General features: G+C 35.0%; 1 protein-coding gene across 1 annotated transcript; it reads right to left on the bottom strand.

The window, feature by feature from the left end:
• Positions 1-5142: 5142 nt before the first annotated feature.
• LOC113326578 lies at positions 5143-6081 on the bottom strand. The gene is made up of 2 exons (XM_026574274.1): positions 5943-6081; positions 5143-5840 (listed from the first exon to the last, which is right to left on the bottom strand). Exons 1-2 carry the CDS (start codon positions 6004-6006, stop codon positions 5323-5325), a joined length of 582 nt encoding a protein of 193 aa, XP_026430059.1. The 5' UTR covers positions 6007-6081; the 3' UTR covers positions 5143-5322.
• Positions 6082-26585: the final 20504 nt, after the last annotated feature.

The following is a 26585-nucleotide window of genomic DNA, read 5'->3' as shown; positions in this document are numbered from 1 at the left end:
TTTGAACATCACGTTTGAGAGAAGGCCATAAATAACGTTATTCAACCAAAGCAATGGTGTAAGAAGTTCTTCTTCACTGTTGCTAAAGATTAAGATGTCATCAAAATAAACAATAATAAATTTTTCCAAGAAAAGGTTGCAAAACTTGATTCATGAGACGCATAAAAGTGTTAGGATCATTAGATAAACCAAAAGGCATTACCAACCATTCATATAAACCTTATTTTGTCTTGAATGCTTTCTTCCACTCATCACCTTCACGGATTCGTATTTGATGATACCCACTACGCAAATCAAGCTTAGGAAACACTTTAGTACCAGAAAGCATATCAATCATGTCATCAATTCTTGGTATGGGAAACCTATATGGTACAGTAACTCTGTTTAAAGCTCTACAGTCTATACACATACGTTATCCACCATCCTTCTTGTCTACTAAAAAGGAAGGACTAGCATAAGGACTTTTGCTAAGTTTTATCAAACCTTTTTGTAACAAATCATCAACCTGACCTTGTAAAATATCATGCTCTCTAGGACTTAACCTATAATGAGGTTGATTAGGAATATAAGTTCCAGGTATAAAGTCTATCTGATGTTGTAGATCTCTTAATGAAGGCAAAATATTTGGTAACTCAGCAAGAAATAAGTCACTAAAAGAAGATAATAAAGGTTGTACCTTGTCTGGAATATCCATCATTGGGTTAGTAACTTCATGAGAACTTAGAGAATGAGGGTTCAAAGAATGAAAAACGGTAGCTACTAATGCAACAGTCTTCTTATCTGCTGGTTCCTTGATTGAAGAAGAAGATTGTAAAGGACACAAAACCTTGGTAAAACCTTCATGAATAAAGGAATAAGTATTCTCGTAGCAATTATGAACAACACGAATATCATACTCAATGGTCTTCCCAATAATAAACTTGCTGCAGTCATGTTGATAACATCACACAAAGCATAATCAGAATAACCAGGGAAAGAAAATTTCACCAAACATTGATGACTGATTTGTTGAGTGGATGAACTGTTTATCCAACCAACTGAATATGATTTTGGATGAAGAGTAAGAGATAACCCAAGTTTCTCAACTAATTTAGCAGAAACATAGTTCTATGTACTCCCACTTTCAATGATCATGTTGCAGAGATTTTCTTCAACAAGAAAATGAGATCTGAAAATACTATGCCTTTGAGTAGGACATGGTTCATTAATTAAAACTGGTCGAATTACGCCAAGAAAATCTGCATCAAAAGTCTCATGTTCTTGAAGGTAAAGTAACTCATCATCTCCAAGAGATTCTTTTTCCAGTTGTTCTTCCTGAGTTTCATTAATGTAAGCATGAAACTTGCGACACTCACTAGAAGTGTGGCCAGTTTGGTTGCACTTATTACATCTATCCCCACGAAACTTTAAATAAGAATTAGTTGTTTTAGGTAAAGGAGGAAATTGTTGTTGAAATTGATTACCTCTGGTATTACGAGCAACATCTCGTTATGGAGCAGCCTGAGATGGCTTAGCAGATGGTATATTCATCATTGGAGATGTTGCTGATATGGTTGGCTTATTCTTCTATCATGTGGATCAACAAAGACAGTTGACCCTTTTGAATATGGATCAACAAAGACGGTTGAACTTTTTGAATATGGATCAACAACTACCGTTGATCCTCTTTCACCCTGGTAACCATAAGAAGAGTTATATGGTCTGACAGCTTTAAAATAATGTTGATAACGAGTCTGACGTGGAGTTGTTTGTCTAGAAGTATTGAGGACAGGCCTTTCAATTTTAATATCTTGTTGGATTGCTTCAAGCATTGTAAACACAGATGGTTTCATACTCTGTTGAATTAAGTTGTTCAAACCATCAACAAAACATGCAACTAATTTCTCCTCAGTTTCATTCAATTGGTTACGAGCAACTAAAGCATAGAACTCGGCAACGTATTCTTCAACTAATCTGGCTCCTTGTCGACAGTTATGAAGCTTAGTAAAAAGTTGTTGCATGTAATCTTTAGGAAGAAACTTAGCTTTTAAGAATTCTCTCATTCTGTTCCATGTACGTATGGGAGGTTTATGAGCATGGCGTCGATCTTCACCGAGTTTTTCCCACCAAGCTGCAGCTCCACCATTTAACTTATAAGCTACCAACTTAACTTGAGAAAATTCAGGAACTTCCATGAAGTTGAAAAAGGAATCTACTTCATAAAACCAATCCAGTATTTCTTCAATATGTAAACCACCATGAAAATTAGGGATATCAGCCTTCAACTTATATTCTGGTAAAGTTCCATAAGGATTTACACCAGTTTTGAATCGTTTTTCATCAATCCATTGTTGCTCTTGGATTTCTTCGGCCTTGTCATCTTCATCATAATGGAGGGGAACTGTAACCAGCTTTTTGTTGACATAACCTTCTAAAGGTTCCATGTGGTTAAGTTTATGGGAGATATTCTCAGGAATACATTCTGAGTAAAAGAAGGTTTAACTTTTGGGGGTTCATCATCTTCTTTTTCTCAAGTTTTCTTTTCTCCTTCTTCCTCATCATCAGTCAACTTAAGCATCACCAAGTCACCAAGACCAGTATGTTTCCATAATTTGTCAAGACATTCTCCATGCAAATCAAGTCTTGTTTTAAGCGAAGTTGTAGGTGAATCGATCTTGGTTTCAAGCTTGTTTTCTAGAGAATTAACGGAAGTTTTAAGTTCATCAAATTTGGTTGCAAACCTATTGTCCAATTTGGCTTCAGGTGCTGTGACAATGGCATCAATATCAGTTTGCGTTAACTTGTCTCCCATTGTAACGAAAGGTAGGTTTGTTGCTGAAAAATTTAGGGTTTTGAATTGTTGCGGAAGCTGTGTAAAAGATCTGTTTCTAGATAAAAATCTAAAACTCTGTATCTGATACCAATTAGTGTAGCACAGATAAGGGTAACATGGATAGGTCTAAGTTTCGTCAGAAACTTAATAGCAAACTGATTCTAGGATCAAGATTCTAAAGATAAAGATTGATTATCAATTTTGATAATAATAATAATGATAATCAAGAACGGGCCCCTAGCTCAGCTGGTCATCCTCGTTCCCCAAAAGTTTCATGCGCTCCAGGAGGTCCAAGGTTCGAGCCCTCAATGACGTAATATTGCAGGAATTAACATGGATGGTACAGTTAGCTTGCCTCCCTTGTGACACAATCTCAGCCCCCCCTCCCGCTTCGGCTCCCTTGGCTAGGCTACCCATGTGGCTCGCTGGTAGGTTAGCACGGCAACCTGTTCAATTCATGTAATAGTGCGTTGTTGGAGCTTAGCTTGTTAGGCTTCCAACTAGTTAATGTAATACTCTTTATCCAATAATAAAATAAAATAATAATAATAATAATATGTTCTCTAAACAAGAAGGAATAGTCTTTAAATAGGTTCACAAGAACCGACTAAACAGAAAAGAAAAAGGAAATTGACGTAAATTAGGAAAGACAAAGACTCGCAAAGCAAGTAAGCTAAACAGAAACGTTGGATCAACTGTTATAGTGGATACGCGCACAAAGGATCAACAATCATAGTTGATACGGCTGTAAAAGGATCAACAATCATTGTTGATACAAAACAATGGATCAACATAAAGAATTGATACAGAGAAAGATGTACTACATCAAAACAACGGGAAAACAAAAGTGTGTGCGCGATACTTATGTGCAATAGACAACATAATGAAGTCACTGAAGGCAATGTTGATGACTAAACTTGTTCTTTCCACGATGGTGAATACAAATTTGTGATTGAAATTATGTTATTAGCATTCGATTGAAGATGATAATTCAATGCAAATGGAACGTCTATATATACTTGAATCATTTTGATTAAACGTTAACCCCATAACGTGTAATACACGATTAACTTATTTAGCAGTATCATATTGCCTTAACAGCAATTCATACGATGTTTCGAACAAATTCTATTATTAGAGTATCTTGGTTAAGACAAAAAAAAAAAAAAAAAGCTATCTTGGTTAAGAAAGATAAGAAGTTAGACAGCAGTAATGAATAGTTCATGCAAAACATTATGGCCATATTATTGACTAAGAAGTTGACAGTTTGTAATCCATTCTTCTCGATTCTTTGTAAGGAGGAAATGTTCATGTACTGCACGTTTTTGTATAACAATTTCTGTTTAAGATAGTCCAGATAATGAAAGTTCCTTCAACCTAAGAATATTTGTTACCAAAAGCTGGAGTGTCACGAACAGGAGGCACATATTGTCATTGCCCTTTGGTAACTGATTTATTGGTTGCAAGGAAGAGGAATTATGCTCTCATTAGGGTTCCACTGAGATGGAAAAGTTAAAATATGATGTTATCCACAACAAGTAGGAATTCTGATAAAGACATTCTTGCAAACTTTCCAAAGGATACCGGTCGTTCCATGGTTCCAGTGTTTTTTACTCATAATTTTACTCATTTTATCTTCTCTGTATACGGTTTTTTATTCATGGCATCCTCGGAATCTGAATAGTAAGTCGTAGACAGAATTTATCTTGCAGTCGTTCTCTCAAAACATGGGTTTTTTTTAAACAGTAAGTCAATAATATACTCAAATTTCTTGCAAGTTTTAAATTTGCAACTGGATTACAACTTAGAATAATTAAAGTAACTGAGCTTGAAAAGGCGTTGCCTCAATTTTTGTTGAAATTTTAATATGAAGCTTAATTTGGAGATATACGAGCATAGTTGTGTTGCTCGTACAGAGCTCCTAGGAAGCAAGACTAACACTTAAACTCTCTAAACTCTTAATCTTATTATTCACTTCTTGCTTCGCTACAACTTACAAATGTTGACACAAATGCCTATTTATAGGCTTACAAAACCGACCTGACTACCTCTAGACAAGGCTACTCTAGACTTTTCTAAACTATTCCTACCACCAACTAGATGACTCTAGTTATCACAACTTTGCTAATTCATTGTGTAGCACTTTCTACACTTATCTTAACTAATCTACACAAATCTAGATTACAAATTACAATTTCCACCAATTTTTACTATCTGATCTGATAAAATGAAGAAAATTAATATGACTGGTTCTGACGAAATTTGCCATGGTGCAAATGCAGTATTCCTCCTTAATGTTGTTGGGAAATGATGTTATGGAGGACATAAAATGAAGAAAATTTATAACAATCTCTTTGATAATTCAAACCAATAACAGGACAACAACAGCAAACACACTACACAAAACGAACAGCTCCATATATGTGGAAGCTTTACAGTAAAGGAAAATGTGCATCAAAAAAAAAAAGCAAAGGAAAATGTTACCAAAAACCTTCCTTTCTAACCTGCTCTTAGTTATAGCTTCCATTGGTATTTTCGGTTGCAGGCACATCATTATTTGCCGGATAAGAGTTTTCTGGCACTGAATTCTTTCTATTCCCAGAAGTTTGTCCACCGTTTTGTACCTCCTCTTTTTTTAAGTCGACCGCTGTTTTTCCACCACCTCTTTTCACAACAACCACTACATCTGCGGCTTTTACCTTATTTTCCCCTCCTTCATCTACTACCTGACCATTTTTCAAGTCGACTACTATATGCCCACTTCTTTCCACGCCTGCTAATTTGCCTACCGCACTATCTCCACTGCCATTTATTTTCACTTGATCATTTTTTAAATCCACACCCACATCTCCAACTAAATTTGCAGTTGCTAAGCCCTTTGCGGCATTTACCCCGGTTGTTCCTTGGTCGTTGACCGCCCCATCATGTAAGTTAGTTACTATAGTCTCAGATCGCTCTATGTCTGCCGTCTTATATGGCCCAGTTGCGGTCACTACTTTATCGAGTCTTGAAACTCCTGATGCCATATCTGTGAACACATATGTTAGACAGTATATAGTTAGTATGTACTTAGGAAGTGTATCAACTACATTTGCAAGAACAAGGAAAAGAAGTATGCAAGACTACATACGTGCAATAGACAACATAATGAAACCAGTGAAGGTAATGCTGATGACCAAACTTGTTCTTGCCATGGTGGTGAATGGAGATGATCGATTCAACACAAATTTGTGATTGATATATATTATTACTGAGAACTAAAATATTTGATTGAAGTTGATAATTCAATACAAATATGATGTCTATTTATACACATGTAAACTTGAATCATTTTGAGGTCCATTAAATGATTCAAATGATTAAACGTTAATGTCACAACGTGCATACACAACTAATCTTATTTAACCATCTCATATTGCCTTAAGAAATAGAGATTCGAACAAATAAGAAAATTTGATCCAATATAAATAGAGATTCGAACAAATGTTTTCTAGAATTTCTAGGTTAAGCCAGATCATTATAAGACAGACATCATTAATAGATAGTTCATGCAAAGCTTGATGGCCGTATTATACTATTAGTTTGACTAAGTTAATTAAATTACTTACAATTATTAAGTTTACTTTTAAGAAGGAAATGTTAGCTTAAGATAGTCCAGATAACAAAAGTGCCTTCAACTTCTAAAATATTGGTTCCCTAAAGCTGGAATGCACGAATAGTTATTTTAACCAAATACAGTAATGGTGGGTTTGTTTGTAGAATTCACGATTTTGAGGATTTATAATCCCAGGAAATTATAAATTTTAGGATTCATGTAAATTGTTTGTATGCTTGGTAACTCATTTACAATTCTTAGGATTTGTAGAATTATCTTGTTTTGAAGTCCATATGTTGCTTGGTATTATCTTCAAAAAGTGCAGAATAGGTTTGTGTCCGGCGATTTTGAGCTCGGTTCATAAAGAATTTTTGAACGTCTATATATACACATGCTGCCATGCATACTTGAATCATTTTGAGGTCCATATAATGATTCAATTAATTTAACGTTAATCTCATAACGTGTAATACACGATTAATCTTATTTAACAATATCACTTTGCCTTAACAGCGATTAAGAAGAATTGATCCGATATAAAAAAAAGATTCGATGGAACAAATTTTTAATATGATTTCTATGTAAGACAGATCATTATAACACATATCATTATATGACTGACATCAATTAGTAGATAGTTCATGCAAAGCACGATGGCCGTATATTATTCGTTTGACTAAATTAAATTAGTTACAATCATCAAGTTCATTTGTAAGAAGGAAATGTTCATGTACTGCATGTTTTTATGTATCGAAAGCTTAAGATAGTCCAGAGAACGAAAGTACCTTTCCACGGTTCCCTATAGCCAGAGTGTTTGTTGAGGCAGTGGACTCAAAAACCGCTGTTTGTTATTACAACTTTCAAGAGTAGTAGTAGTTTGGCTTGGAAGAGTTTTGGGGTGCTGGCGCAGGGTGAATAGAAATTATCCCACAGTTTCTTTCACGCATGTTTAATTACGGAGAAACAAATTTTCGGGAGAACACTATATCCAAAGTTGCGGCTACTTTACAGCAAGGGGAGTTTTTATTTTTAGATTTCAAGGTAGACCGGATTTTCTTACTTGTTTTGAGGATCCCGGGTTTGTCACGAAGGGCTTTTTAAGCCCATTCTCTTTTTGTAATGGGAAAATTAGGGGAGATCAAAAAAAAAAATATTCTCATTGTCAGGCCCATAAATAATTTGGATACCGTGACATCCATAAATATTTCTGTGACGCCCATAATTATCCGAAATTATTAAAACTTGTCTGCATGACGGTTTATGCATCCGCATGACGTGTTATGCATACTGTTTTTTCAGGGATAACTCGTTATGCATCCTAATTTTTCAGGGGTATAATTGGTAACGCAATTTGGATATAACATATCTAAAAATTCGCGCCTTGGAATTTTACAAATTTTATATCATTGGAAATCTTTTAAAGAGAGCTATGCAACGAGTACAAACAACAATATCAAATTTTTGTTTTTCACAAAAAAATCGGAGGTGATCATCGTTTTAGGGAAAATTTTCGAAAACTGACCGCATATTCATTATGCAGCCTCCAAAAAAGATGCATAACACATTATGCAGATGTATAATGAATTATGCAACCATTTTTTCGACTGCATAACAAGTTATGTATCTGCATAACAAAGTTATGAATCTATAACAAGTCATGTAGCCATTGTTTTGGTTGATTTTAGTTCGTACAGAAAAAATTGGTGCATAATGCGTTATGCAGCCATATTTAAATGATGCACATCACGTTATGCATCCATTTTCTCGATGCATAATGATTATGCAACAATTTTCTCGATGCATAATGCATTATGCAGTCATATCTTCGGATGCATAACAGGTTATGCATCCACTTTCATGATTGCATAACTTGTTATCTAGATATTATTGTAGGTGCATAACAAGTTATGCAACCTTGTTTTTTGTTGGTTTCAATACTAAGAAAAAAATATCTGCATAACGTAGATATTATTTCCTTCATCAAACCACTCATCTCCACTCTTTTAATAGTTTGTAAGCATTCATCCTTAAAAGTGTGTGTCGCAACCATAATGTAGATATTACACGGTGTCCGTCTCCAAACCCTGAATCCTCTTCTGAATCATAACTCATATTCACACCAGCACAACTGCTAAAGAAGAAGATAAGGAAACGAATTGATAAGCAATGGCATAGGAGAACACTTTCTTCACATACGAGATTCAACTATATTTTTCTACAGTCCCAATCGTCTATTTTTTTCGTGTGAAGCCTAATATACTTTGATTGTTTGAACATCAGTGATGTTTAGTTTGTTACCATGACTTAGAGAAACGATGGAGCAATCAGTGGGTGTGATTTCAGATCTGAAATTGGGTGAATATTGGTGCGAATTTGTGTGGGTTTGAGCATCATTGAAAAGGGAATTTTTGTGTCACTGCTCAACAAATGGGATTAAGGAATTGATGTTAAGGTTTCGGTGTTCTTGAGAGATAGAGATGACATTGTTGATAATGGGTCGGTGGTTTGAATATGAAGATGATTATGGGTTTCATGTTGAACTCAAAAGAAGAAGATAGATCTGCTCTGAATATCAAATGGTTGAATATGTGAATAGGTGGAGGTTAACAAGATGAATGGGTTGCTGAGTGTTGAATCGAATTGATCCAAAATTAGAAGATGGATTATGGGTTGGTGGCACTGTTGAAGAAAAGGAATTGAAGATGAAGAAGATGAAGAAAAAAGAACGAAACATAATTTTATAAAATTTGGGTTTGAGAATAATTTTTTCCTAGAAAATGGGTGCTCGCCTTCAGATTTTTGGGCGTGGGTTTCACAGTGGGAAAGATCCGAAGAATGGGTCTCCCTGTAGTTTTCACTTTTGTAATTAATCTGAAGTTATTAATAAATTTTTGGACTTATCTAGTAGAAGTTGTTTCTTCGCTTTGAATATTTTTCTTCGTTAAAAGGGAGATTTTTATGTTTGCTAGTAGAGCGATTTTATCTACACTTTTATAGTGTTTTTTCCTATAGATTTGTTTATGATTCGGTTCTTGGATACAAGGATATCGGCGATTTGACGGAGGTAAGGTCAAGTTCTTATTCAACAAATAATAGATTTAGGGTTTCCTTCCTTTTCGCTAAACATGAGTTTTTGGGAAAATCACTCCTCTCTAAAAGGAGTATCTCTTTTCCTAGAAGAAAATTAAACAAAATGGTAGAACTATAATTTCGAGTACCATTCATTCTCCAATCTCTCTGTACAAGATTTGAGTTTTACCGTTGTAGACCGCTCTTTTTCTTCACGATTTATTAACGGTTTGCATCTTTCGTTGTATTTATTTTTATGTTTATGATGGACACATTTTCTTAAAAATCATCATGTAAACGTTTCTTAATGAAATGAAGTACTTATGTTTGATTAGAAGAAAAAAATTTGTTGGGAAGTGGGCACACCGAGCACAATGGGACACAGGGTCACAACATGCATATTTGAACATAATATGCTAAATAACATGCGAAGAAATAATAATAAAGACCGAAAATTAAAATGTACACAACAACATATATAAGTGGTTTACTTTTGCAGGCTAAATCTACGGTTAAAATCAGTAAGGAAAACTTTTGGGGATAATTGGAGTCTGGTACTCAGGTTTAGACAAACACTAAGCTTTGGTCTAACATTTTTCCAACGTTAAGCTTTGATACCTAGACTAAACCCTTAGAAAAATGTGGATTTTATCTACAGTAAAATAAATCTAACATATTTTACTAGTGCTAGCACATAAGTTCACATACCAATATCAAGAGGATCATGACTTTCAGTGTCAATCAGGAATTTTACTTATGCATAATCAAGAGTTAAAGCTCCTTTCTCAATACTTGTGAGCCTCATAATCAATCTTCCTCACTCATAAACATCACCCTGTTTACAAATTAGACAGACCCTGCAATGAATCAGCACATTTTTAAGACAACACCATCAGCATATCCATCTCTTCCTTGTCTTTAGTTTTAGATACAACCGAACTCTCCTACTATGATTATAGCTTATACCCACTGTCTACATCCCTTCAAAACTCAGATTACTCATCATTATTCATCTATGTTCTCAATTAACAGATCCCATCCTCCAAACCGAACCCGTATTTCATTAATTGAGTCACTTCTGAACATTTCCCTCTTCTTGTTCTGTTTCAGCTTCATAAGCAGCTCGATCTTCTTTCTTTCCTCATCTCAGCATCCAAGTTTGTCTTAACCGTAAATCTCTCTTAGACCATTGTCGGAAGCTACCCTTGGTGAGATGGGTTCGATGATGTTCCGATTTGATGAAGATTAAATAAGTTTTTTCTTTGGATCTGAGATATGGAAAGAACAGTGTTATTGGTATTGAACTTGAGAAGATGAAATTGAATCTGAAATTCAGAGATCCGTGAATTGAGAGCGGAATAGGGATTTGAGTAGATCTGTTAATGAATAAAAATGATTCAGCTACTGGTAATATTGATTGATGTACATAGAAGAAGAAATTAGGGTTCTGATTGTCTGCAATTGAAGAACAAAGATGGAATTTAGGTTGGTGTTTTGTCAATTCTGTAGAAGAGTGAATCTAAGAGATGATGTTGATAGTAGAAGATGGTGCTGGTAATGAAATTAATTAGTGGATCGAGAAGATTGCATGGGATTAATGGAGTATTCCCTAATTGAGTTGCTGGTGATGTTTGAATTGTGAAAGAAGAATTAAGAAAGGTATTGATTTGTAAAACTCGTTATTTTTACAAATCCATCTCAAGGAACCTATTTTCAGGGAATAAACCTATCTCAAGGGTACATTTATAAACTCGTTATTTTTACAACATTTTTGTTTTACAAAATTATTAAAGTTTGGTCATAAACCGTCAACCTAGGTCAATCATATGTTCCAGGTACAAAGACCTAACATTGGACAAATGTTAGACCAAAGCTTAGTATTGGTCTAAACCCGAGTATCAAGTTCCAATTACCCCAAACTTTTTCCATAAAAAAAATCATTATATGCTCTTTTCACGAATAACATTTCTTTGGTTTTGGCAGGTTGGTCCCTACCAGCTAACCAATTGTAGTCGTGATCGAGCCTCCTCAGTTTGGACCTAGGCACCCTAGAATCTTAACTGTAACCACCTAATGGTCCTAGTGCTAAAAGTAGGTTATTAACTGGAATCATTATTGATCAGCTTCTCCACTATTGGTCAATTATAAAGGCGCATGCTTGCCAAATTGGTGAAGGAATGAAAATTATGTTCTTATTAGGATGCCTGGTTGGGGAAAGTCTGATTTTACCTATTGGTTTTCAAGCAACTGATATGGGAAAATTTCAAATTATGTTCTGGTCGGGATCGATTTTGTTTGCAAACAGTATGTCACAGACCAAAAAATTAGGCCAACGGTGCCCACCGTACAGGACGAAACTCCACAATGCGGCACTCATAAACGAAGTGATGTGCCTTAAAACGTAAATGATCACTGAGAAAATGCACGTTTCTTTCCTTTGTAAATATGCTTCACAAGCATGATGCAAAACTTAGCTTACATAGTGTTTCAAATCACCCTTGTTCTGCAAAGGGTGCAAGGCCATAAAGGCTACTGATAAAGCATTCTTGCATGCATCATGGGTTTCCGAGTACTATCCAGGCAACTGTATGCCTTGGACTTGCACATAGGCCATTGCAAGTCTATTCTCAGCTTTCTGCTTAACTTTGGCATTGCTGAAAGCATACGTTGATCTTGCTCGTGCCAAGGGTGCATCAGTCAGGCTTACATTCTTTCCTAGTCTCATCTTTGTGATGCATGTTCTTATACAAGCTTCCTTAACTTGAAAACAAATTTAGCTTTCTTCTTTATAAATTCTCAATCTGAGGTTGGTGCATACCTATGTAAAATGGCTTGATAGGAAGTATGAACATTCAGTGAAAGGTTTGCAACTTACCTCATCAATTATGTCAACAATCATCTCTTACTTTGCATTGCCGAGCCAGATGATATGAGTAATCATTATGCCACAATCACCTCACAATTAGATGATACGAGCGATAATTTTTTAGCCCACTAATTGCGGCTGCATACGTACCCTTTTTCGTGGCTCGAAGGGATCAAGCACCTTAGTTCATCCACGCCTTAAAAAAAATCAACTCGTATACCAAAGCCAAGAAAACCCCAATCCGTATAGGCCAAAGGGTCCTCTATAAATGATGCGCAAAAGTGAGCATCATTGACTTTTCCTTCGTTTTATACCATGGTAGTGCATCCTTAGTTTCGCAACATCATGAAAATGATGCCAAAGCATTATGAAACTCTTTCGAGTAAGCAATGCGTCATAATGATGCTTTGGAATCACATAAGCATTAGCGGATAATCTTTGAAGATTATTGGTGCATTTCTCCTTAATGCACCTTCAAACTACACCCCTGCGTATACATGTCTTATTGACATTTCTACAAATTAGAGTTAGGGAAAACTTTGACATGTTTTCTTCACTATTCATGGCCGTCATTCCATGCACCTTTTAGTGATTTACCGCGGTTGTAATATTTCTAGATCTGGCATGATGCCAAAATCAAGTATTAGATCATTATGGTGCAATATCACAGTGGTTAGACTCCCACTAGGATGATGCACCATGGTGGTGTACCCGAATATTATGAAGAGGCTCTTCATGTTTCTGAGAGTTAGAAGTGGTTAAAATCTATAAAACAAGAGTGAGTTCTTTGTATGAGAATAAAACTTATGAGATAGTTGACAACCCAGAAAACCAGGAAATTATGAAGAACAAGTGGGTTTATAAAATCAAGACTGAAGATGGGAACTCACAACCAAGATACAAAGAACGCTTTGTTGTGAATGGTATTGATAAGATAAAAGGTGTTGACTTTGATGAGATTTCTAACCAGCGGTGATATTTGTTTTTATTCTGGTTGTCTTGGCATTAGTATCTAGTATGAACTTTGAGATAAAACAACTAGATGTCAAGACTATATTTCTTCAAGGTTAGTTAGAGGAAGATGTGTACATGGCACAACATGAGGGTTTTAAATTCATATAAAAAAAAACACGCGATGTGCAAGATAAAGAAGATCTATATGGTTGAAAGGAATCTCCTAAAAGATGGTTTAAGAAGTTTGAATCATTTATGAATTAACATGAGTACAAGATAACAACTTCATATCATTGTATACTCATTCAAAAATTTACTGATGGTAATTTTTTAATTCTTTTGCGATATGTTTATGATATGCTAATTGTTGAAAAAGATAAGAAAAAGATTGACAGATCGAAGTCGGATTTGATCAAGACTTTTGTTAGTAAAAACTTAATGAAGCAAAACGTATTCTTGGCATGCAAATCTCTCGTGATGGAAATGCAAGGAAATTGTGGCTATCACAAGAAACATATATTGAGAAGGTGTTGCAAAGATTCAACATGGATAAGGCTGAGGAAATAACATGTCCACTTAAAAAACCATTTTCAGTTAACTCATGATAAATGTCTTGTGAATGATATTGAGAAATGGAAGATGAAGGAAATTACATATGTATTCGCAGTTGGTAGTTTGACGTATGTCATGGTGTGTACAAGGCGTGATACAACTTATGCAGTTGGAACGACAAGCACATTTCTAGGGAATCCTGGTATGGAGCATTCATAATAAGTGAAACAGATATATTGGTATCTAAAGGGTACTTTAGTGGGTTACATAGATTCATATTTGGTAAGTGCTCAAGACAGTTTCAAGTTGACAACAGTATACTTATTTACCTATGTAAGGTAGCTATGTCTTAGCAAAACAAGTTACAAAGATATGTGTCATTTTCCACTACATAGGCATAATACATTGCATTTATAAAGATTTGCAAGGAGATGATTTAGATGAAGAGATTTGTTTGAGAACTCCGTTCGGAAAAACAAAGGTTCATCGTTTATTGGAAAAACCAAAAGTCATCCATATCAGCAAGATTTAGATCTCTCACTTGAGGTCCAAGCATATCAACATCAGGTACCAATGGGTACAAGAAGTTCTCGATGAGAAGGTCTTGCAGTTTTGATAGACACATTTTTGTGTCCGATTTGTCTCGATTTTATATGTTGTTAGGGCTCATTTTTGTACTTATTATGGTGTTTTATTTGTTTGTAGGTATTTTTGGCCAATAAATATTTTTGGAAAAAATTGGCTCGAAAAGTTGTTGGAAAGCACCCGGAGGACATTTGCTATTCGGACTCTCACTTTGGATAAGGGGTAACCTAATTACTAAGGGCATCCCATTTCCAGGCAGTTGATAATCGCACCCCTACTCAGGATAACGGGCAACCATCTTCAACATTCAAAAATCAGGTTTTTGGCGGGAAAAAAATGCAGTTAAAGAGAAGTTTTGGCAATCGTGATTTGAAGGAGTTTGAGGTCGATTAAACCTCTGATTTTCATAGGATAGACTCCTTATGGGTCTAGGAATCTGGTATGGGTGTTTAAATCGATTAGAATGGGCTCAATCGACGGATTTTTCTCACAACAAGAAAATATGGAAAGTCACGTGTGTGACCTGTTTTAGGGAATTTTAGAGAGATTAAAGCGTTGTAAACCTTCCCAAAGATTTGTATCTATCTAAGGAAGAGTTTAGAATAAAAAGGAAAGCTCAGAAACGCGTAGAAATCCTAAAACAAGAAATTGTCGCAACTTGTCCCTGAAGAGAAGGAAAGATATTTTGGAATATTTGGGAGAGATTTAATCGGTATTTTTGATATAAATAGATGTCTTGGGTCTTATAGAAGAGGTGTCGAGAGTTTGGGAACCTAAGGAGAGCCAGTGAATAAGAAATCAGAGCTTTACCAAACTCTGTTTCTGCTGCTGTTGAAGAAGAAGAACGCGAAGAACATTGACGCTCGGTAAACAGTCGCAGAACAGTGTCGTTGTTTAACAGCTGAAGAACATTAAGCTGTTCAGGGCAGTCTTATTTTAGGGTCTTAAAATCAGTGACAAAAGCAACAGTTTTTCTGTAACAGTTCCATTGTAACAGCTGTTTTGCAACACCAATACACTGTTGCAAACAGTCTGTGTTATTACTTTTCACTCTTTTAATCATCTTTTGAGCAACAAACACACATTTTGAGATCATGATTAATATGAGGAACTAAAACCCATTGCTGAGGCGATAGAGGAAGCTATTTTTCCAACAAAAAGTGGTATATTCTATTTTATATTTTTATTTGCAATAGTTATATGATTATTTGCCTTGAACTATTATTGAATATGATTTTTATTTGAGTGATTGTGATCTATTTTGATGGAGTATGTTTAGTTTTAAGACTTTTGATGCTTCATACTTGGTATTTACAATTATTACTTTTGAAAATCTATTTGTTGCAATATTTTAGAATCAAATTAAACAAGAAAATTGCATAAATATAAGTATTGGTTTAATCACTTTGAACTTGGAAAATAGTGGAATCTTAGCCTCAGTGTTTCTTTTAGTATTGATATCATCTTTGATTGAGTTTGCTATAATTTTTAGTGAGTTTTCTATTTTAATATTAGAATTGAAGTCTAATTAATATCCTTCACAAGTCTGGAATCGAACCACTTTTACCACTATCTACAAATCACATCAAGTTTGAGAACATAAATACATAAGAAAATATTTCTGATACGATGGAAAAGTCGGTACCAAGGTACAAGCATGTTCATTTATGCGACATGGAAGGTATAATGGTTATAGATACCTCGTCATAAGTCGTGATGGAGAGATTGTTATATTTTCACATTTTATGGACCCAATACTCCAGGTGAGCCCCTCCATCATTAAGGGGCCCTAACATGCGTTCGTTTTAGGTTAAGGAAATGAAATAAAATTTACATGAGATTTCTATAAAAAAAAATGTCGCCAAGAAGAAAAGAGGAAACAAGTGATAGAGAGTGAGTCAACCGCTATTAACGTTTATTCGTGGAGATTTGAGTTGACGTTTAAGAAGAATAAGGGTTCTTATATAAGGATCCTTTTGGTTGTTGCGCTGAAGATTAATCCATCAATCTTAACATCTCTTAAAAATGGGGAAAATATAGGGTTTGTTCAAACCTTAGTAGTATGTAATCTCTACACTTGCTATTGTTATTGTCTTTGTGAATCTTATCTATTAGGTAAAGCAATTAATGGTTGATATACCCTAGTGGTGAGCGTAATTAAGTAAGTTTGTTATTTATCCAATTAGGGAAAAATTATAAGTCCAATGGAAAGATTTGCCCGTGATTTTTCATCCTTCACATCAAAGAGATTTTCCCACGTAATTACCGATGTTGTATGATTGTTTCGTCTAAGTCGTATATATTATTCCACATTGTGGTTGATTTCTTATGTAGGTTTTATATTGCGCATAACGGCTCAAATTTGTAAGTCTCTCCCAACAATAACCCCCTCTCCTTGTAGGTGGGATATTTGGTCATATTTGGCACCATTGGGCATGTTTTATTAATTTATTTGGGGATGAAATGACTTCGCTCGATGGGACATGCATACTGGCTATAGATCTAAGAAGGAGAAATCCGGTGCTCATGCCACATATCCTTAAAAATGATTCTACTTTTGCTTCTGTAAAAGAGATACTATCACGTTCTTGTAACCAATGTTCATCGAATCATCAGGCTTCATTCTGTAAGAATGATCATAATATTTTCTTTATATGCACTCGTAAATAATAGTCATATGGATAGTAAGATATAAAGTATCTGTCATTAACTAGAGTAACAAGAATGTTAAGTGTTAAAATGTATTTTAAATTGATTTGCGACTACAGAAAGTCATGAGTGTGTTTTATTACCGATCTTTTGTGACCTGTTAATAATTGTGTTAATGTGAAGGCCAATTTGTAGAGGCTTAAAGTCCTCGATTCCATGATAACTTCAGTTATTTCCTTTAATTTAGTTCACATAGAAATGTGTGGTTGAATATCCTTAGGCTAAGGTTGGGTTTGGTAATGCTTTTATTTTTTCAAAAACACTTTCAAAATCTATATATGTCAATAATTTTTGAAACAAATGTTTGGTAAAAAAATATCAAAGTGCTTTTTACCCAAAACACTTCCCAAGTTCCTCAATTTTTAAAAGCTGGGGAGGAGGAGCTTTTAAAAGCTACAAAAGCATAAGCTTTGGTCCCACCAAAATTTAATGCTTGATTTATCCTTTTTGTCCCTATTTCATTTTGTAAATGACAAAAATTACCCTTAAATATATATACAATCAATTTTTTATTTCTTAAATATTATTATCTTTTATTTTCAAACTATTTTATGGTATCATTTCATTTAATTTGTCAAAAATAAAAACAAATATTAGATAATTACAGTACTTAATTTTAATTTGATTTTTTATTTGAAAATTATATATATTAAAAAGTGGTTAAGTAAAATATTTTTTTTATCAATTATAACAATAGTAACAATTAGTAAATTAAATATTTTATATATTTATATTTAATAGTAAAAAAAATTATTTATTTATAAACCCAATAAAATTGAATAAAACTATTTTTAGAGATATGTCTGTTTTTGTCATTTTTCACAATAACAATGGTTGAATATGATATTTTATCAAATACACTTTGATTGCTTTTTAATCAGCTTTAAATTTAATTAATATTTTACCAAACATCTAAATGCTTTTTTCTCATAGCACACCACAACGACACACAACAGAAAAGTGCTTTTATAAAAGCCGCAGCAATACCAAACTAAGCCTAAATCAAATGGGTGCTAATCTAGCAGCTAGATTAGCAATCCACGTCATCTAGGGAAACCTCTTAAGTTTTATGGGAGTGCTAATCTAGTAGCTAGATTAGCAGTCCACGTCATCTGGGACCACTTTCCAACGCTGAACCGTTCAGCGCAACCAATTTTAGCCGTCAGATCAAATTTTGTGTTTTTTGTGATTCATGTGATTTTTGTTAGCGTTGAATCGTTCAACGTAAAGATCATTTTTTTACCGCTGACCCATTCAGCGCCTTAAACTCGCTGCTAGTTCAACTGCGAGCACATACTAGGAGAGAGAACTAGTGCAAACTTAGACCACATTTTTTCTTTTTGAATTGTAATACTTAACTGCTAATCTAACCCATAAGACTTAGTCATAGAAAGTACTATTCTCTGTAACCATAATACTTAACAAAGTGTCTCGAGCCTAGTTAGCAATTTGCCCAATCATTGGCGAATTATTTATTTATCGTTGGCGAACCAAACGGGCGTCCAATTGAAACTAGGAACCAAGTTCTTTTTTCTTTGAGATTCAAGAATTATTCGCGTTTTTAGCGAACCGAACTCGAATTGGCCGTAGTGATTCGGCCCATTGTTACCGAACAACATCTAATGGGCTTACTTCTTTCAAGGCCCAAACCAACCCTGATTTCATGCGTTCTTCTATCAAGAGCTAATGGGCATTAGGGGTGTGCATGCAATCCGGAACCGCGGATTTCATCCGCAATCGTCCGCAAAATTACGAGTGAAAATCAATCCGCAAAAGCCTATGGATCGGTCACGGGTGAATTCTCAAATCCGCAAGATTTAACGATTTGGTTGCGGTTGTTTTTGTAAATCCGAGGATTTATCCGCACCGTAGGGTAGTGAAGGAATTTCATAAAATTACTAAAACTAATATTGGAAGGTTCAGTTTTATATATAATCTTCCTGAGAGAAACCTAATTTCATCTTGAATGAAAGAATGAACATCGTGAATGAATAGGAAGAAACGATGGCAATAAGACGAGCACACTCGTGGGGAAAAAACATTTTGAAGATAATCCGAATATGTATCTTATTTTGCGCTTCAAATTTACGCATATGAATTATAAAATTCTTCAATCCTAGTGAAAGTATCTAAATTTCTCAAGTTCCTCTTTGCCATTTGAACTAGCCCAGGAAAGCCGATCTCGATGCACGAGGGACAATAATTTAGTGTTTGAATATTCTTGGATTAAGGAAATTGATTGTATGTCTAACGCTGATAAACAGTTTTCCTGTGAGGTAATGGCATAATTTGCATTAATAGATGAGAAATAACACGATTTTTCAATGAAAAGATGTTCATAGACATCATTACTCCTCCCCCACTACCGTCATCCGGTATTGCTCATCCGAGTGATGAAAAAAATTGTATTTTTGTTTGTTTGTTTTACTTTCTTTTTTTTTCTTGTTTTTTTTTTTAATTTTTTGATTAAATTCGCGATTAATCCGCATCCGGACCGTACAATCCGCAGAGGTCGAATTCGCAGGTGATTGAACCTATCACGGTTCAATTTTCCAAATCCACAACTTTGACAGTTTGGTTGCGGGTGATCCCTAATCCTTCTTCTATCATTTATAAAAACATGCAACATTTTCAATAAGAGTTTCGAACTAGAAACCTGTAACTCGGTAGACTAGCTGCACCACTGAACCAACGCCTTTTTCTGTTGAATTTGAACATATATTTGATATATATTTATTTATTACACAAATCAAACCCCTCACATAATTTCTTAATATCCAATCATTTTTTTTATTTAATATATGCCGAATTTTGCATCACGAACTCACACTCTTTAAAACGAATGATACACGTACGTATGCCGTTCATGATTAATGTCGAACCACAAATCATGGACCGTATTGTTGACCGAATTTAATTTTTACAAATCCGAATAATATCCGTACGTTTGTCGTTCCGTAAGTACGCCGACTTCAGAATTGCTAACATACGTCTACATGGGGAATATCATGTCCGTGATATCCTCTTCCTCCTCCATTTGAATATCTTGGCGGGCCTAATTTTGGTGTTGTACTTAGTTGGTGATTTTCGTGGAAAGACTGCTTTAACTCCTCCATTAACTATCATTTTCTTTCTTTTTTGAGGGCTCTAACTGAGTATTTTTATTTAAAATTAAAAGAGCAATGTACTCTAGAAATTTCAAGTCTTAAATTTTTTTAGCTGAGTTAAGACTTAAGACAATTAATCTGAACTTGAAATAACCGTTTGTCTCAAATTTTAAATATATTTATTATGATTTGATCTGCTGAATTACCAGAAAATGAAGAAAATATTTTAACAATCTCTTTAATTCTTTAAGCCAACAACACAAAACACTGCACAATTAATGAAATCAAATAAATTTGATTGGGTCCTGCTAACGTGTATATACGATAACACGGGCATAATTGACTTTTAGTTTCATAGGGAATAGTAATCGAATATTAAATTAATCATAGCTTAATTTTTTCGTTAAGATTCAAGTTCATACCCTTAGAGCATCTCCAACAGTGGGTGTTAAAAATCCTATATGGAATTTTTATTTAGATCTTTATTTATGGGGTTATATGTATGTGGTAAAAATAGCAATGCTTTGGTCATGGACTATCTCCAATGGTGTGGCATGTGAGGTTTTATTTTTAAGATTTGTTGTTGTGAATTATGATAAAATTGATTTCCTCTTTCCTATTGGTCTAGAACAATTTATTTAAAAATAAAATTTAAAATATAGTTAAAATGATGACGTGGAGGTCATTCCCAAGATCTACATAAGACCTTCTTCAAGACCTTCATATTTATTTTAAGACCCTTCCTATTTAATAGGACCTAGTGTTGGAGATGAATCTAATATAAATGAGGGTCTAAAATTCTATGTGTTATAAAAAAAAAAAATTCCGATCCTCTATTGGAGATGCTCTTATAGATTTCAAAGGAAAATTTATGGCACTCAAACAGTCCCGGCATCTCTTCCTAATTATCTCACTCTTTCCTTTTTATCTTTTGTGTTCTTCTTTGTAGTTAATATAATAATACCATGGATCCCTAACTGCATCTCCATTAACAATTCAACGATCAATTTATCCTGTTTTATATCTATGACACTCTAATGTAATCTCATCTTCGTCTTTATTATGTTTTAATCTAATTTTAGTTTAATTGATAAAGAGAAAATCCATTAGCACCCAACAGGGATAGTTAGTTATCCAATTTTAAATATTTTCTCAACACCTCAACTATCTATTGCACCTGTTTTATCTCTACAAAACCCTAATATATTCTCATCTTAAACTACGTTTTTGTAGGATCGAGCGAGAGAGAGGAGAGCACAACACGAAAGCAATAAAACGATTACATTGATAATCAGTTTGGTGTACAATTCTTCATGACTCACTAGCCTACTGATGGACACATTTATGTGTCTAATATGATCTCAATTGTATATATTGTTAGTGCTCGATTTCGTATTTATTACGGCTTTTTATGTCTTTGTAGGTGTTGTTGGAGAAATAAGCTAGTGAAGGAAAATTGGCTCGAAAAGTGGTATTTGCGCTCGTGGGAGAAAATTACTATTCGGACTCACATTTTGGATAAGGGGCACCTTAATTACTAAGGGACACCCACTTACTATTTAAACCCGGGGCACCCCAATGCTAAAGACACCCCTGCTTTGGTTATGGGCACTCCACCCCTAACTTTCATACGCACGGAAAATGGCGGGAATTTGTTTGGTTTCTGCGTGAACTTCTGAAGTTGGACTCGATCGAAATTATTGTGTATTTCTTTATGGGAATGATATGGTACTACCCTGGTTCATCAAAACACGGATGGTAGTAGGTTAAGATTCGTAAAAAAAGAAGTTTATCGCTATTACAGGGAAGAAGTAAGTTACGGGATTTTGGAGTTAGTTACAGAAGTTACGTGACAGAAAAGGGAAAGAATATCTTCCCTGCGATTCGAGTATATCTTCAAGAGTTTGGTTTAAATCAAAAAGCTGCGTCACTTTGGAGATAAAACAAGAAGAGGAATTGTTTACGGGAACTTGGTTGAATATTTGGAAAGTACGGACAAGGGAAAGAATAGACTCCGTTCGATCGTATCCTATACCGGGAAGAGTTTATAACTATAGAGATTCCAGGGACGTTGGATTACACTCAGAAGAGGCGTGAAGAAACTATAACTCCGGTGACTTGCCGTGGAGGAAAGGAGAAGAGATTTTACGGATTTATTGGTATTGTGGTGTATATATATCCTGGCTTTGAGTAACATAAGGGAATCGAGAGTTTGGGGGTAAAGCAGAGGAGACGTCGGAGCTGCAGGAGAAGTTGCAGAGTATCTTCTCTGCTGGTGAAGAAGAAGACGAGTTGAAGAACATAGGACCCAGTTGGACAGTCGCAGAAACCGTGACCTATACTTTCAAACTCAATAGCTTTGTAACAATTTTTCCAACAATTTTCTGAGTTCACAACAGTTGTGTTAGGGTTGTCTGTAACAGTGGGTTCTGTGACAATTATAACTGTTACAAACACACTGCTTTATACCCCTTCTTCAATAAAACACCTTTTTGAGCTATGGATTATTATTTTGAGCGTGTTTTCACCATGAAGAGCTAAAACCCAACATGGGATGACGGGGGAAGCCATTCTCTACGCGTGTGGTAAATCTATTTAATTCCTTTATGACTTTTGCACTATTTTAAATTGATTCATGATTTTTCTTAATTGATTGTGATTTTGTTTGATGGCGTATGCTTGGTCTTAGTATTTTTGATACGTCATGCTTGTGATTTACAGTCAATCTTTTATAAAATCTACCTTGGCAAAGAATAAAGATCAATATTTATTATGTTATGAGCTATAATTGTCTGGAATCGATAGTTGAACCACTTGAATATGAGAATTGGTGGAATCTTGACTCTCAGTACCTCTCGATATTTGTGACATCTTTTGTATATATTTGTTAGTATTAAGTCTGAAATCAAATCTTACAAGTCTTTGAACGAACTTTATTTACCACTTGAAAAACTACATCAATTTTTGGCGCCGCCGACGCGGATTTGAATTAGGTTTTAGGTTTTAGATTTATTTTATTTCTTTTAGAATTTTTGTTCTCTTTTACGCCTTTGGTATTTTTCGATTCTTTTCAGATTGGAGCGAAGCTACAAGGAAATAAAAAAGTACTATAAAAGGAAAGCATCGCCAAAGAAGGAAAGAAGAGAGGAATCCTAAAGGAGTGAAGAAGAATATTTTGTATATAGTTATTTTGTTTTATTTTTAGAAACTGTAAATAGGGTTTTAGTTTTTGTAATTTTTCTTTTTATTTTTGGACACTTTTTGGACTTTATTTTTGGACTGGACATTATTTTTTAAAACCCTAAGGAAGGGTTGGTTTAAATAAAAAATTGTTTGCAGGGAAGGACGAAAGTTACGATACTGTCTCGGCCCCTCGGGTTCGTACACTGACATCGGAGTCGGTGGCCTGAGTCGACTTCAACGGTTCATCGCCCGTCTGGTACGGGAGGTAAAATTCTATCCACCCACGAATCCCCTGTCAGTGGGTTTTATTTTTTGTGGCAACTCACACCCCTGCAATAGAATGTCGAACTGGTATTACAAGAGCCAATACAACGAATATCCGACTGAGTTTCAAAATGGACGTTACTACTTTGACCATAGTGTGAATAGTGGTTGGGAACATCAGACTTTTCAAGGTTATGGCTAATACCTTGATGATCCCAATTACTATCCACACACGCACCGGTCATACGAGCAAAATTCTTATATTTCTCCTTTAGAAGAGTCCCTCAGGAAATTAGAGGAGTCGACACGTAAGTTAGCTGAGATGAATAACTTAGTTTATGACGAAAGAGAACTTTCTATAGAGGAATCCTTCAAGCTGATAGCTGAGACGAACGAAAGAATTGCTCGAAATAATCTTAATTTCTAATACAGTGTTTCCAATAATACCCTTGAAACTGAGGATAGTAATTTTCATAATCAAGATGAAGAGGATAAAATTAGTAACACTACTTGTTTAGATGAGGTTCAACCATTTTCATGTTATTATAATGATGATTATGATGAGGACAGTGTTGAAGAAGAATTTGAAATAAGTAGGCATAGCGATCAGGAATTTGTTACTCCAATTGAGCTTAATAATAATATAATTTCTAGTTCAAATCCAAATAATTTTAATAATTATTCACCTATTCAAAAGGACAAGGATTTGACTAGAGATACTCCCGTTTTAGACGATGTAGTATTTCCTTTTGATTACGAAGCTAATAATGGTTTAGAGGAACGAGTTTTTTCTGAGAATATTGTTCTAGAGTCTAGCGATTTAGAAACATTAGTCTTAGACAAAGAAAGTGAACTCGTAGAGATGAGTGAGGATGAACCATACTTAGAAGAATCAATTGACCATTTTCAGGAATCTAATGACCTTGAAATTAGGGAAGTTGTGACTAGTCTTTCTAGAGACACTGAAAACTCTAAGTTTGGGGGTGATTATCATTCTCCATGTGCTTTAACTATTAGAAAGGTCCCTCACTTGGGACTTGACATATGGGCCTCAACCATTTTACAAGATTATCTTCATACACGTTTTCCTGAACCTAGTGATGTCCATAAGGAAGTTCAGTTGTTAGAAACCCATCCTCTGGTTGATGTGGTTTACCCAGGATATGATATCAAGATCGACTTTGTTTTCCCACCAAATATTTTTCAACCAATTATGGGAACGTATAAATTTCAGATGTGTCAATTATTTAGTTTTGATACTAAACCTAATTACTTTAAGAGATTAGGGTTGATACATTTGGTTAAGATTGACCACCAGTTTCATCATGGTCGATTGTGTGAGTCAAAACTGATTGATTTTAAGGATCCTCAATTATTCGGGTTATTATTATGTTCTTCTAAGTTTTTACTTGAGTTTTTACAGACTCTAATACCTGAACCGGATCTTAGCTTTGAGGAATTCCAACCCATGAAAATATTTTATTTGGACCCAGTTATAGAACCTGAACCTGAACCACAGCTAGATGTAGTTGTCTTAAACTGGATGTGCTTTATTTGCTTATTTTCTTGACAGGTTGCAGATTCCTTTTATTTGTGATAGCTCTATTTGGTTTTGATGACCCACAAAAATTTCGGCTATTAGTTTATGATTCCATGAGGTGACTAATCATCTATTAGTCTGGCTGAAGACGTTAAACTTAGCACTTCTTGGGAGGTAACCCCAATATTCATGCGACACGGTAATATGATAGACGCATTTATGTGTCTATTTTCATCTCTTTTGTGTATTTTGTTAGTACTCGTTTTCGTCCTTATTATGGTGTTTTGTGTGTTTTTAGGTATTTTTTGGAAATAAACATTTTTGGAAAAATCAGCTCGAAAAGTTGCCCGGGGCACCCTTGAAGGACAATTGTTATTCGGACTCTCATTATCGGTTAAGGGGCACCTCAGTGGACACCTGCTATTCGCACCCCAGTTCAGGATAGGGGGACACCCTTTCTTCTTCGTTTGAAAACTGTTTTTTGGCGGGAAATGAAATTCTCAACTGGCAGAAGTTTGATCACAAAAATGAAGGGGTTACGGGTCGATTCAATGACTGAAGTTTGATAGAGAGATGTGATATAGGTTAAGGAACACATTTTGGGCAGTGGGTTCGATCGGAATTGGCTGGAAAACGCGTGATGATTCACACACCCAAAAACAGAGCACGTGTACTGTAACACGAGAAAAATTGAAGTTCTTGTGTGCATGGAGGAGTTCTACTAGCGTTGAAAGAGTGCTGAGACGTGGAGAAGGCTAACTAGAGCGTGCAGGATTAAATCTAACGCGTGCATGGGCTTAAAAATGGAAATTACCGTTATTATGGGCAGCAAGGAATATTCGGATTAAATGGAGAATATACGCAATAAATGAGGGGATTTTTGGTTCTGAAACACTATAAATACAAGGCAAAACAGTTTGGGAAAGGTTAGCACGGGATTGGGAGAGATTTAGATCCGAGAGAATCACTAGAAGAGTCGACAGAGAAAAAGTTCTGCTGCTGTCAAAGGAAGAACACGAAGAACATTGTACAGTCCAGGAAAGTCGTTGATTAGTGTCGCATATTTGCGACAACTCTCAGTTCCTTTCCCACGACGAGCTTACAACACTTCTGAAGTGTCGTTCTTCCTACGCTTCCTGTGTGTCGCAAAGGACAGTCTTAAAATGATTTCTTTTTATTTCATCATTTGTACTCAACTTTTGAGCATTAATAAAATCTTTTGAGTATTTTTCCAACATGATGAGAGGCTAAATTCTTGGTGATTGAGGCAATGGAGGATGTATTCACTCATGTTTGATTGGTAATATTTTTATTTATAATTTCTTTAATTATTTACTTTATTTAATTCA

This window comes from Papaver somniferum, unplaced genomic scaffold (assembly GCF_003573695.1).
Source record: "Papaver somniferum cultivar HN1 unplaced genomic scaffold, ASM357369v1 unplaced-scaffold_10, whole genome shotgun sequence".
In the NCBI taxonomy this organism is placed as follows: Eukaryota; Viridiplantae; Streptophyta; class Magnoliopsida; order Ranunculales; family Papaveraceae; genus Papaver; species Papaver somniferum.
Note: the sequence above shows the minus strand (reverse complement) of the source record. Positions and strands in the feature narration are given on the sequence as shown.